Source organism: Pan paniscus, chromosome 7, assembly GCF_029289425.2.
Source record: "Pan paniscus chromosome 7, NHGRI_mPanPan1-v2.0_pri, whole genome shotgun sequence".
NCBI classification, from domain to species: domain Eukaryota; kingdom Metazoa; phylum Chordata; class Mammalia; order Primates; family Hominidae; genus Pan; species Pan paniscus.
Genome location: NC_073256.2, coordinates 123,871,791 through 123,884,459, shown reverse-complemented (window position 1 = coordinate 123,884,459; position 12,669 = coordinate 123,871,791). Strand labels below are relative to the sequence as shown.

The window sequence follows — 12,669 nt, the reverse complement described above, 5'->3', positions numbered from 1 at the left end:
GGTGGCATGTGCCTGTAGTCCCAGCTACTCGGGAGGCTGAGGCAGGAGAATTGCTTGAACCCTGGAGGTGGAGGTTGCAGTGAGCCGAGATCGTGCCACTGAACTCCAGCCTGGGCGACAGAGCAAGACTCTGTCTCAAACAACAACAACACTCCTCCAGCTTATTATAGCGCAGGGATGGCAACCTTTGAGATTCAGAGAAAGCCTGATTCTGACGGGTCACAAGAGAAGGTAGATTTAATTTGCAGAGCCTGCTCTCTACAGCTCATGACCCCATCTTTAAATGATCTATGGCTCTATCCTCATCTATAAAAATAGGGTGTAACACTTACCTGTCCAAGCTGTTGTGAGGGTGAATTGAGGATAGAACCCAGGAGCTTAAATTGCCCCTGGCGTATGAAATTATCAATAAATGAAAATTTTTATTGTTTATTACTAATACTTTTACTAAGAGACATAGAAGTACATTTGTTTTGTAAAGGGAACTTTCAATACCGGTGATTATACGGTTGCTAATATGTTAGCCTTGAAAATAATGTTTCCAGGTCCAAATTACTAAAAGGGTTATATAGATAGAGTATATTTAACAGTTCAGATGTCTCTTTTAACACAATAGACGTGCCACTCCCATTGATTATGAATCAAATTGTTACCAATTCAATAGTGAAGAATTCATGAGTGGTGGTATTATTTAAAATAACTCATCGTTCATCTTTCTGCAATCCACCCCTTCTGAGACTTCTATTTTCTAGGCTTAGCCCATTAGTCATGGTGGCCAAGTTGGTCAGTATCTCTCCCTTTTTCTCTAATTTTTAAGGAACATTGAGTTTGTAGGATAAGCTTTATTTGCTGAAGGAAAAAATACTAATTATGTCTTTTTAGCTAATTAGAAAAGCAATAGAAGGCGACAGACATGTTGCAGAGGAGAGGAGGATAGTGGTAATTGGAGAGAGTTATGTAGACTTTGTGAGCTTTTCTAGTCAATTGATTTGAGGAACTGTGCTAGCATAGGTTTTAAAAATGGAAATATGTGCCTGTCTACACTTTTATTAATTCTCATTACCTGACTATGGACAGTCTCATTGACACCATACTTGTTGCCTTTTAGAAAATAAGACTTGACCATCTGGAAAAAGGAAGCCTGAGAATGAATATATAAGAAGAGGACATAAAATGGTGGAAAGAGAAAGCATGGTTTTAGCAGCCAAATTCTGAAATAAGGCTAAACCTACATGGAGGCATTTCTTCAGCTTGAAGGAAGGAATTTAACCCAAAGACATTGGAAAATGACTTGACAGAGTCACATAGGAAATTGTTGTAGGAATTAGAACTAGAAATCTGGTCTCCTGATGATCATTTCTAGGAATGGCTACTAAAATATCAAAGAAAAAGATTTCAATCATCTTAAAGCAAACAGTCTCATACTGGAGTGGTGAGGATGGTACATTTTAAAGAAAACAGGCCCTCTTTGATGTAACACTGGTTAACCCATTAAGCCACAGTCTCTACTATTACAGCTTTTGGATGTGACCAAATCTCTCCAAATTGAAGTAACAAGCAAGGCCAAAGCAGCCACTCTCTTTTTGGGTGGATTTGTCTCCCCTACACACCATTCTTTCCCATATACTAGATGTTTAGTAACTTTTGTCTCAGATAGACTGAAGACACTAAAAGCTGCTATTGTTCATTAAAAAGCAAGGCCAAAGACATGCTGGGCTAATATGGTACACTAAAGTTGGTAATTTGATCTGTTTGGACTGATTGCCTACAACTCTCTGATTAAATATTAAAATACAAAAATTACAGGATATAATTATATCTGGGGGAAATAATGTAATGCCTGCAAAACCCAAGCCATATCCTATTACTCTTCCCTATGAAGGGCCTGGATGTCATTCAATTTTTCCAAAGTAAAGCAAGGTGCAAGGTCAAAATAGACCCACAATGTAATCTGTCCTCTCTCAGAATGTAATAACGTTACTTTCTTACTGGCTTTGTTAGTTACAGGCTAACGTCAACCACAGTCTTAACAACCTGACAGAACAGGTTCAGAGACCTGGGAGCCTGAAGGGAAAATGAAAATAACAAAAACAAAAAACAAGAAAGGTGCTGGCTGAACAATGGCTAAAATGAAAATAGCACACAAAGTTAAAAATTGAAAAACCTAAGAGAGAGAGAGATAGTATATGTGTACGTATATGTACGTATATGTATATTTACTTCCCTTAGGTTAGGATATAGAAGGTCCTCAAGCCTGCTTTTATTTAACTTTGCTGAAAGTTTTTCAGTAGTTTTCCATCTTTATGTTCAGACCACATAAGAAAATGTCCAAATAAACCATCAGAAAGATTTACATGTTTTATAACAAGGAGCCACTTAACTAAACAGACCCAGAAATTCTCAATGCCATTTAGGTAGATTTCATCTATTCACTTGCATAAAACATCTGGTGCTCACCAATTGTGTAGAACCTCTTCAGTTCGCTCCTTCTGGAAGGATGTTTCTGAGTATTTGCTGCATTGTTCTGCTCTTCTTCAATGATGGGGGTCTTGGGTGCCGGGGGCTTACTGGCTTGTGGTGTTTGCTTTCCTGCACCAGCCAAAGGGTTGAACCCTGGAGCATTAATATCCACCGACTGGGACTTTTTCTTCAGCCTACAAGTAAAGAAGACCACATGCTGTGAATCCTGATTCTAGAGACACATTTGTTCCATGTTTATAATTTTTTTTTCAACAATTGAGTTACATTTAACCTTGAGATAGAACCACATCTATTCAGAAATGATAGACATTCCCTACAGTATTTTAAGAAAAATTCTACAAATATTTTTGAAACTAGAAGGAAAAATATCTTCTGCCTAATCATTTTGAAAGATTGCATTAAAATATAAGGTGATAAAGAGCTTTTATTTTTTCAATAACCAATTAAAATATAGTGTCAAAGATAATGTATTTGACTATAGTATTTAGTTCTGAAAGGAATTTTTTAATACAGTGAAACATTAGTTAAAAATAAATGTTAACTCCAAAAAGAATAATAAAATCATTATTTTTTAACCAGAGGCTGCCAGTGTTTTTCTGCTTAATCTATACAGCATCTTAGCTGTAAAAATGATAGAATTCATGTTATTTTACTATGCATTCTCAGTAACAATAAATGTGTTGCTCACTTCTACATTTTAGATAGCTGACATAAGGCCTAACATGGAAAGCAAAAAGCTATCCAGGAAATATTTCCCTGCTCATGCATATTTCCTTTGGCATAAAAATCATTGTAAATGATGGTGAGTTAACTTCAAGCATTTCAAGCTACACAACTAATGTAATTAAACCCTAAGTCCAATTTACTATTGGCCCTTGGTACTTCTGCAGGCTAATGTTAAGTGTCATTTTTCAAGTCTTTCATTCCCTATAAACAAGATGGTGGCAATTTTCCTTATTTTCTGAACACTTGCAATTTCCTAAAAGTTTCATACTTCTTCATACCTTCAAATATTATTTAGGCTTTTCTAGTACGTTGGCTTCCCTTTTCTGCCTTACTTGCAGACCCTGTTCATGCTTGTTAAACATAGCTTCAACGTGACATCTGGGAAGCTTCCCATGACGTGGACCTTGGTAGCCTCACACCATTCAGCATGGAGGGTTATTCATAATTAACCCACAATTAGCTTCTATTGAACTGAATTTTCCACAGCAAAAGCTTTGTAAAGATAATACAATCTATCAAGTACTAAAAGAGTCATTAATGAAAGCAATGTTTACTAAATTTTAGTCATTAAATTATGACCTATATGATTTCTACCTTATCCATATATGACCTATATTATCTTAATATCCATGAAAATAGATTCACGTAACTCAGATTGGCAACAAGTACATTTTTAAGTGTTCAACAACAGTAGTCCTGAGGAATACAAATTATAACTACATTGCACTCACACCACACCCACCACAGTGGCTAAAACGTAAAAGACATGATACAAAGTGCAGTGATGAGAAGCGAGTGGAATTCTGCTGCCCTGCTGGTGGTGGTGCACACTGGTAACATCACTTTGGAAAAATGTCTGGCAATATATTTTTGAATGAAGTTCAAGGCATGTATTTTTATGTGTTAACCAAAAGATGCATTCAAGGATGTTAATCTCAGCAGGATTTGTAATACACAAAAATTGAAAAAAACCTCAAACGTCTATCAATGGTAGAATGGAATTTTATACAGCAATGGAAATGCATGAACTATGACTATTAGCAGCAACATGAATGATTTTCATAAAAATAGTTTTGAGCAAAGAATCCAGATATAAAAGAGGGCATGCCCTATGATTCTACGTATATTAAGTCCAAACACAAGCAGTACTATCTATGATAGTAAAATGGTAGGCTAAACATTGGGGAGTTATTACATTGACAACAACATGAAGGGGTTTATGGGATTCTGGTAATGTTTTGTTTCCTGATCTGGGCACTGGGTACCAGGATGTATTTACTTTGTGAACATTTAACCATCTACGATTTTTGGATTTTTCTGGGTATATGTTATACTTTCAATAAAACATTTTCATGAGAAATTGACTTTTACCATATAGTAATCACTTCTTATCTGCAGGGGATATATTTCAAAACTTCCAGTGGATGCTTGAAACCACAGATAGTAACAAGCCCTATACAGTACATACCATGTTTTTTTCAATGCATGCATAAATATGATAAAGTTTAATTTATAAATTAGGCACAGTAAGAGATTAACAATAATAACACAGAACAACTATAACAATATACTGTAATAAAAGTTACATGAATGAGGTCTCTCTCTTTCTCTCTCTCAAAATATCATATTGTACTATATTGCAGTTAACTGAAACTGCAGAAAACCAAACTGTGGATAAGGTGGTACTACTGTATTCATTTACAATGAAGATTATATATGGTGCCAATGACTACTTGCCACAAAAAGGTGGTAATAAAAATAAATAGAGTGAAGCTCTTTTCATTCCAGCCTCCTAGAAACTGACAGAGTAGAGTGACATTTAATGAACAACCCTTTTTTTTCCACTGGGAATGGCTGTTCTCCCTATCCAGCGCCCTACTTCTCATGAGCTGAAATGAACTGTTCATTCATTCCTGGAATGGCTACTCTCCACCCTACACTGTTCTGGGCACCAGGGATACACAGTGAACAACACAGGCAAAACAACTGTAGTCCTGGAGCCCTTATTCTTATGGAGGGAGACAGGTGATAAGTAAACAAGCCAATATATAACAAATTAGGTGGCAAAAAGTGCAGTGGATTAAAATCAAGCACAGTAAAAGAGATAGGGAATGAAGGTATGCATTTGTACTGCTATATATGGGACAGCCAAGTAGGGCTCATAGACCATTGGACTTTTGAGAAGAGACTGAAGGAATGAGCTATGATCATAACTGAGGGAGCAGTTATGAGGGAGCAGCATTTCAGAAATAGACTTGTATGTGATGTTAGTGGAGCAGGGAGGGCACAATGGCTGGAACAGAGAAAAAGAGGGGGTGAGAAGCTGGAGATGAAGTTAAACAAGATGGTCCTGAGGGCAGGGGAGTGAGGCCAAATCATATAGAGCTTCAAGGTTCTTAAATGAGGCCAAGAGAGGATTTGAGCAAAGCAGTCATCACATGGTAAAAGAATCACTCTGAGCTGCTTTGTGGAAATTACGGTGAAAGCTGTATCTCACAGTTAAGCAAGCTGAATGGAGTCCTTCAAGGAGTAGTAACCAAAAATCACCTATGTTGTCATATACTTGAGGAAACATGGATTTACACTGTATAGCTTTATCTACTTTTTCCTAATGCCTTGTTCCTCCCAATAACACCATTCTTATCTTAGGTGTTTTCAGACTAGAGCTAAAAGCTACAGAAGTACTATATGCACCTAAGAAGGCATTAAGTTTAATAATAAAAAAAAGCAGTTTAAGAAATAAGTTGCATGTATACACAACGGAATACTACTGAACTTGAAAAAAAAATCTTGTCATTTGCAACATGAATGAACCTGGAACACATTAAATGAAATAAGCCAGGCACAGAAAGACAAATACCACACATTGTGACTTATATGGAATCTAAAATAGTTTAACTCATAGAAGCAGAGTAGAATGAAGGGTATAAGGAATTTAGATGGGTATAATGTTGATCAAAGGATATAAAATTTTATCAGGAGAAATAAGTTCAAGAGATCTACTATACAACCTGGGTGACTATAGTAAATACCAATGTAGTGTATTTTGAAAACTGCTGAGAGTAGGTTTTCAGCGTTGTCACTACAAAAAATAAATATGTGAGGTAATGCATACGTTAATTAGATAAAGCCATTGCACAGCATATACATATTTCAAAACATCATTTTGTATCCTATAAATATATATAATTTTTATTTTTCAATTAATAAAAAAGAAGATAAATAAGCTATAGATCACCAAGGCAACAAAGTTTATTTGGACCAGCATGGCTTTCCAGGAGAGCACACTTACACACGCCAAGACTTAGACTGCACTAACAGTATTATGTTGAACCCGATGAAATCACTAATATTCAACCATTTTTGACATACAAAATGTCAATATTCTATAGTTGATCCTATAAATTTTATTTCAAAATTAAATTTAAGTTTCAATATAAAGTAAGTTATTTTGGGGGAAGGCAGTTTCAGAGGAGTAAATATTTAAAGGAAAGGTGTGAAATTATACAAAAAGCCAGCTGCTCTTTTGTTCTCAGCAATAATTATCATTACTAACAATTATTTACATTTTATAAATGTTTTACCTTCAATTCACATAGATTATTTTATCACCAGAAACTGTTTGTATTTTACATTGGCCCATTTTAGAATTGATCTAAAGTCTCATATTGGCTTATATGATGGCTTATATTTGACAAAGGGATAGATATTATAACTGATGATGCTCTGCCAGCACTACAAAATATATAAGCATCTCATTGCCCTTTTTATATTCTCCTTAGAATGAGCAAAGGACGTGGCACTGAGCTCCAGATGGCCAAAAACAAACAGAAAATGACACTATTATTCCCCTTCTTCTTTCTCCCCCTCCTCACCAAACACTCTTCCCAACCAAGACTCGAAGGGCATCACGTTTTTGTTCTAAGTTTAGAATACTGCTAGTAGGTTTTCTGGCTTGCATAAGACAAGACTTCCATTTGCATGTTCTTAGAAAGCAGAACTGTGTGGGTAATTGAATTACTGGCTAACAATTCTAAAAATGAGTATTGTGGTTGACAAGGAAACCTGTTAAATGCTACCTTCAATTTCCAAATTTCGTGAAAGGGGAAGTCTTTTTAAACTTTTAACAATGTTCTTAATTAAATGCGTTAAACAAATGTAAATATGGCATAATGGAACATATAGGTGTGCACGAGATAAAGTACCCTATTTGATAATAAATGAAACATTAAAAATGAAGACAAAAGTAAGCTCTTAATAGGCACTGCGAGGTTCTTTGTTGAATGTGCTTTGCATTCCCAAAGGAAAATGGGTGCTAAAGCCTTAGATAGAGACTAGGAAATAAGGAAAAGAAGCCATCTCTCTCTTGGCATGGCTCCTATAAGCAGACTGGTTTGTTTTAATTTTTGCTTTTTCTTGTCCTTCTGCTTTTGAGAAGAAAAGAACAATCTTATTCCTCTGCACATGTATTCCAATGCCTTCCTTCAGCATGGTAACAATGTTGGGTGCTTTTCTGAGACTCGCTCTCCTCATCTATAAAACGGGTATAAAATATACCCAGAAAGGTTCTAAGAATCAATAAACACCATATGTGAAAGTGCCTAGCACAGCATCTACACAGGAAGCTCTCTATAAATGCAAGTTCCAATCATTTTGTAAGAGTATGTAAGATGCTATAATTGTGTTCTGCACAATTCCCAGGGATGCTGAGGAAATTATATCCACTTCTCAGGCTCCTTTCATCCTGTACCACTTTCGATAAACACTGAACCTGCAGGGACTGCACTGCATTTTGAAGGAGGCTTGACTCATTCTGGAGTGTGGGTTTTGAGGGAGGAGTGAAGGATAACAAGAGAACTAACTGAATACAAGTCCCTTATGTGGTATGCAATGTGGTATTTCTTTCATGACAATCCCCAAATCTTTCAGAAAACAACTAAACCCATCGGATAGATCACCTGAGTGTGTGTGTGTGTGTGTGTGTATAAATCCACGCAGGTTTGACTTGAGACAGCAAACTCAGGAGCATAGATGGAGACCAGAGAACCATGAAAAAGTAAGGACAAGAAGTGGTAATGCAATTTGAGGAGGGCTCTTGACTTCCCTACTCTGTGAAAATAGGGTTCAATCGCATTTCAACCAGTTCTCCAAGGAGCAGGAAAGGCCTGGTAGGTTGATAATGAAATCTGAAGTCACAGAAACTAGTGAAAAAAAGAACTGGCAGAAAATATCCAAAACTCACCAATTTTAACAGAATGATTCTTACAGTAATTAGCTAATTTTACTCTTGCATAATTTATTTCTATTTTACTAGAAGCATAGGAAATCTTACACTCATTTTCTAAATCACTTTTTGAATAGGATAAATGCACTTTTTGGCTTAAATGAATGAACGTACATCCCAAATCCCAGGGCATAGGCCAACAGTGACTGAATGTGGCTTTATACTGCTCACTGTGGAGGGTTTCTCCCAACATCTGGGTCAATTCTTTATTTCAATAGCTTTCGTTGTAGTGAATCTTTCTTCAAGCTTCTTCACTTTTAGCCCTTATAAACCATTATTTATCACTTGTCTTACTTTTTTTGGTCTGATCTTCCCTTTTCCTCTCGCATCTGTGGGGTTTTCTCTTTCCTACTATCTCCACCCTTCTATCATCATCCTCCCACGTCATAACCAAGCAATGCTTTTCATCTTTCCTCGTCTATCATGCTCTGCATCTCTTAATAGTTTTGTAATCTGGTCTAAATACTACATGATACAACTCTACCTTGAGCCTAAACTACATCATGATATGACTGAAACGCATAAAAAGGTGTTTTTATTTAATTGAGTTCTTCACTGGAATCACCTCTCCCATCAAGTGGAATTCAAATTATGCCTGGATTATAACTAGTTGGATATGTTCCTGAGTTCTGTAGTTGTCTGGAAAAAAAAACAGGTCTTCTACTATCCACTTATTATAGTCCTAAGATATTGGTGGTAATAGTAGCAACAGTTGAGAAAACCCATTATAGCATATGGGAATATTCCCTAGGACTTAGGAATTTAAAGCAGTATAAAATTAGCATATACAACTCACATTTCCATATATCCCACTGTGTACATTGAGAATAACAGAATAGCATTTAAGACTATGGACATGGGGACTGGATTATCTGGAATTGAATCCATAATGTGGCATTTACCAGCTGTGTGACCTTGGGCAATTGGGCAATTTTCTTAACCTTTCCTTGCCTCCATTTTCTCATCTGTAAAATGGGAATATTAACAATATCTGTCATAAAATTGACATGAAGATTAGACTAATATTTGAAAAAGTACTTAGATTTGGCATAAGTATTGTATAAAGGTTTGCTTTGAAAAAGCAAACATGAACATTCATTGAGCATTTATAATGTATCAGGTACAAGGCCACATGTTATACATGCAATATTTCATTTATTGATCACAACAAGCTTATGAGGTAGGTAGCATATGTCCTATTGGTAGAGGTATCAACTGAGGCTTTAAGAAAGTAATGGAACTAGAAAGTAGAAAAGCTGAAATACAACCAGGGCATTTTGAACCAAAGGCCACAATCTGGAATTAGGAGACAGAGATAAACTTCAGCTCTTACACTTGGGCAAGGACCTGGACTATCTAAGTCTTATCTACAATAATGGTATTCATGCTATATCTGCCTGCTCTACCTAAGAAAGCTATTGTAAACATAAAATGTGTTCATTTCTATTAAAGCAGTGTATAAAATTCCACATAAATCTATATACTAGTAGTAGCTATACACATTCTCACTTTGCCTTATTCATTTGTATATTCACACAAGTGTGTGTGTGTATGTGAGAGAGACAGTGTGTGTGTATGTGTGTGTGAGGTGTATGAATGCATGTGAATGACTGTGCCCCAAAGGCCCAACACTCGTAGTCCTTTCCAGTAATTTCCAGCAAGAAGACCATCTGTGGTTTGCACATCTTGTTACTGTTAGGGAAGCTGTCTCTTTGCTTCCTAAAAGAGCTAATGTAAGAATATTATTTAAAGTAGGAAAGCTGCTGAGAATGCAGGTTTTCCAAGTTGGATACTGTGGCTGCTGCAAAAGTCTCAAGTTACTCAAAAATAAGCTTTCGGGAGCAAATGCATAAAGAATTTTCACATTGCAAAATTAAGGGTTTTTGTTACCCCCCTATACAGTCTGACTAAAAATCAGCAGCTAAAAACAAACCATAAAATCAGCAAAACCCAAGCATGTTCAGAAACTCAACCACAGAAGAAATGATAGATTGGAAACTTATGCTTTAAAAGAAGAAAACAATCCCTTGGGGGTATAGAATATTCCAATTCTAGCCCACTCAGTAATTGCAGTGGCCATACTATTCTTTGTGCCCTTAAACAGGAGGATTAAGACAGAAAGTCTCATTAACGTGGAATCGGGAATTACTCAGTCTACTTTTGCAATTCCAAACCAAAGCAAAAATGCTTCAACAGAAGTATCCTTTGGGAATTCAAATTGGTGTTGGAACAGTTAATGGAATGCTGAAACTAGATAGTTTGTTATAACAAGATGTGTTTCTAACCCTGTATTCACTCTAAGAAATTTATGCTTTTCTATCTTGGAAATTCAGAGAACAGAACATGTAAGAATTTAGCCACAGGTGCAATGACATGCAGAAATGGTTTGCTAGAAATTCTAACAAAAAAACAAGAAATTCTCTCATTAAATGTAGTTGAATTTAACTCTGTGAAGGGCTAGGCCAGTATAAAGAATAATAATAATTATATAGAAGCATACATAGATTCACTGCTATTATACCTAATTTTATGCTATGAATACTAGAAATTAAACCCCAAACTAATTCTGCCTCTTCAGAGTTTAATAAATGCTAACATAAAACGTTAGCATTTCTTACTGACCTTTGATGAAAAGGACATCTAAATCCTCTAAGTTTGCCAGCTGGTTTATTTATATTCCAATTCTTGCATCAGCTCAGAGAAAGAGGTAATATGAGAGAAGCATTTTCTATTAGAAGTGCACACCACCAGATCAACTTAATTACTACATTCATGGAAATTCTAGTCTGTTCATCATTTCATTCCTAGGATTTAGCATAGAGCTAGTCATAGAGTAGGCACTTAGGAAATAAATTGTTGAATGAATGAATGGTTTCATTACAGGGGAAAAACCACAAAGAAGAAAGCATGTCTGCATATAAAAACCTATGAAAATAAACTAAAAAAAGACTTGATATTTGGTGGCGGATATAATGATTAAATTAATGCATCCACATAACATAGCCTCCTCCCTATCCCATTATAAGAATATGTGTTGGGGCTGGGTGCAGTGGCTTACTCCTGTAATTCCAGAACTTTGGGAGGCTGAGGTGGGCAGATCACTTGAGGTCAGGAGTTCGCAACCAGCATGGCCAACATGGTGAAATCCCATCTCTACTAAAAATATAAAAATTAGCGGGGCGTGGTGGTGTGCACCTGTAGTGCCAGCTACTCAGGGAGGCTAAGGAAGGAGAATTGCTTGAATCCAGGAGGCAGAGGCTGCAGTGAGCTGAGATCTCGCCACTGCACTCCAGCCTGGCCGACAGAGCGAGACTCTGATTAAAGAAAAAATAAAGAATGTTTGTTGGAGCTTAGATAAAAGAAACAGTTTCTTCTCCACCATTAATACTAAGATAAATCCAAATAATACCTCAATTTTTTATTCACTAAGTCATTTTATAATTTCTAAATACACACTCTGCAGTTTTGATAAATTGATATCATCATGCAAAAATTTTCTATAGTGCCCTGGGGGACAAAAAAGGGCAAGGGCTCTAAAATCAAAGATCTAGATTTAAGTCCAGGATCTAATGCTTTCAACAAACTAGTGATCAGATATTTTAATTTTATTGATTAGAAATATGTAGCATGTGTCCTTGGAGCAATCTTTAAGAATTTTGCATATCATCTTTCTACTATAAAGTTTCAAACACTGAGTTAATAGTAGCAAAATTTGTATGGGTTTTCCCTCATGTGCTTTCTGATTATGTCACTATATCACAAGCATTCACTTTGAAATTACACAAATTTCCAATTTATTTCAGTTTTTGCCTTGGAACTTCAAAGTCTTTCAACTGGAAAAGGCTGAAAGTAGGAACACATTATGTAAATCCAAAGATTAGGGCTTGAAGGATTTGGAAGTCAAATTCTTGTAAATGTTAAACAGTCTTTTGCAGTAACTCACAGAGATGAAATTTAATTTCATTACCTTTGATGGAGTGATTTGTAAGACGCTATTGCCACATCGATTTCTTTCTGTTTATTCATTTTAGGAAGAAGGAATCAGAATAAATATGACTATTTTAAGACTTTAGGCTTTTATCCAATATTGCTGATTAAAGATACCTATTTTTAACAAGGCCTATTACAAACTATCTCTATAAAGCATATGGACAAGCTGATTAAAATGTAGTTTTGCT

General features: G+C 36.0%; 1 protein-coding gene across 4 annotated transcripts in view; it reads right to left on the bottom strand.

Moving 5' to 3' along the window:
- The window catches only part of OXR1 (oxidation resistance 1), a 489,515-nt gene that overhangs the window by 232,580 nt on the left and 244,266 nt on the right, over window positions 1-12,669 (bottom strand). For all 4 annotated transcript variants that reach the window (XM_034966478.4, XM_057303073.2, XM_034966479.4 and 1 more), the window contains one exon: window positions 2,458-2,654. In XM_034966478.4, the coding sequence (XP_034822369.1) occupies window positions 2,458-2,654 (197 nt within the window). The remainder of the gene's footprint in view (window positions 1-2,457; window positions 2,655-12,669) is intronic.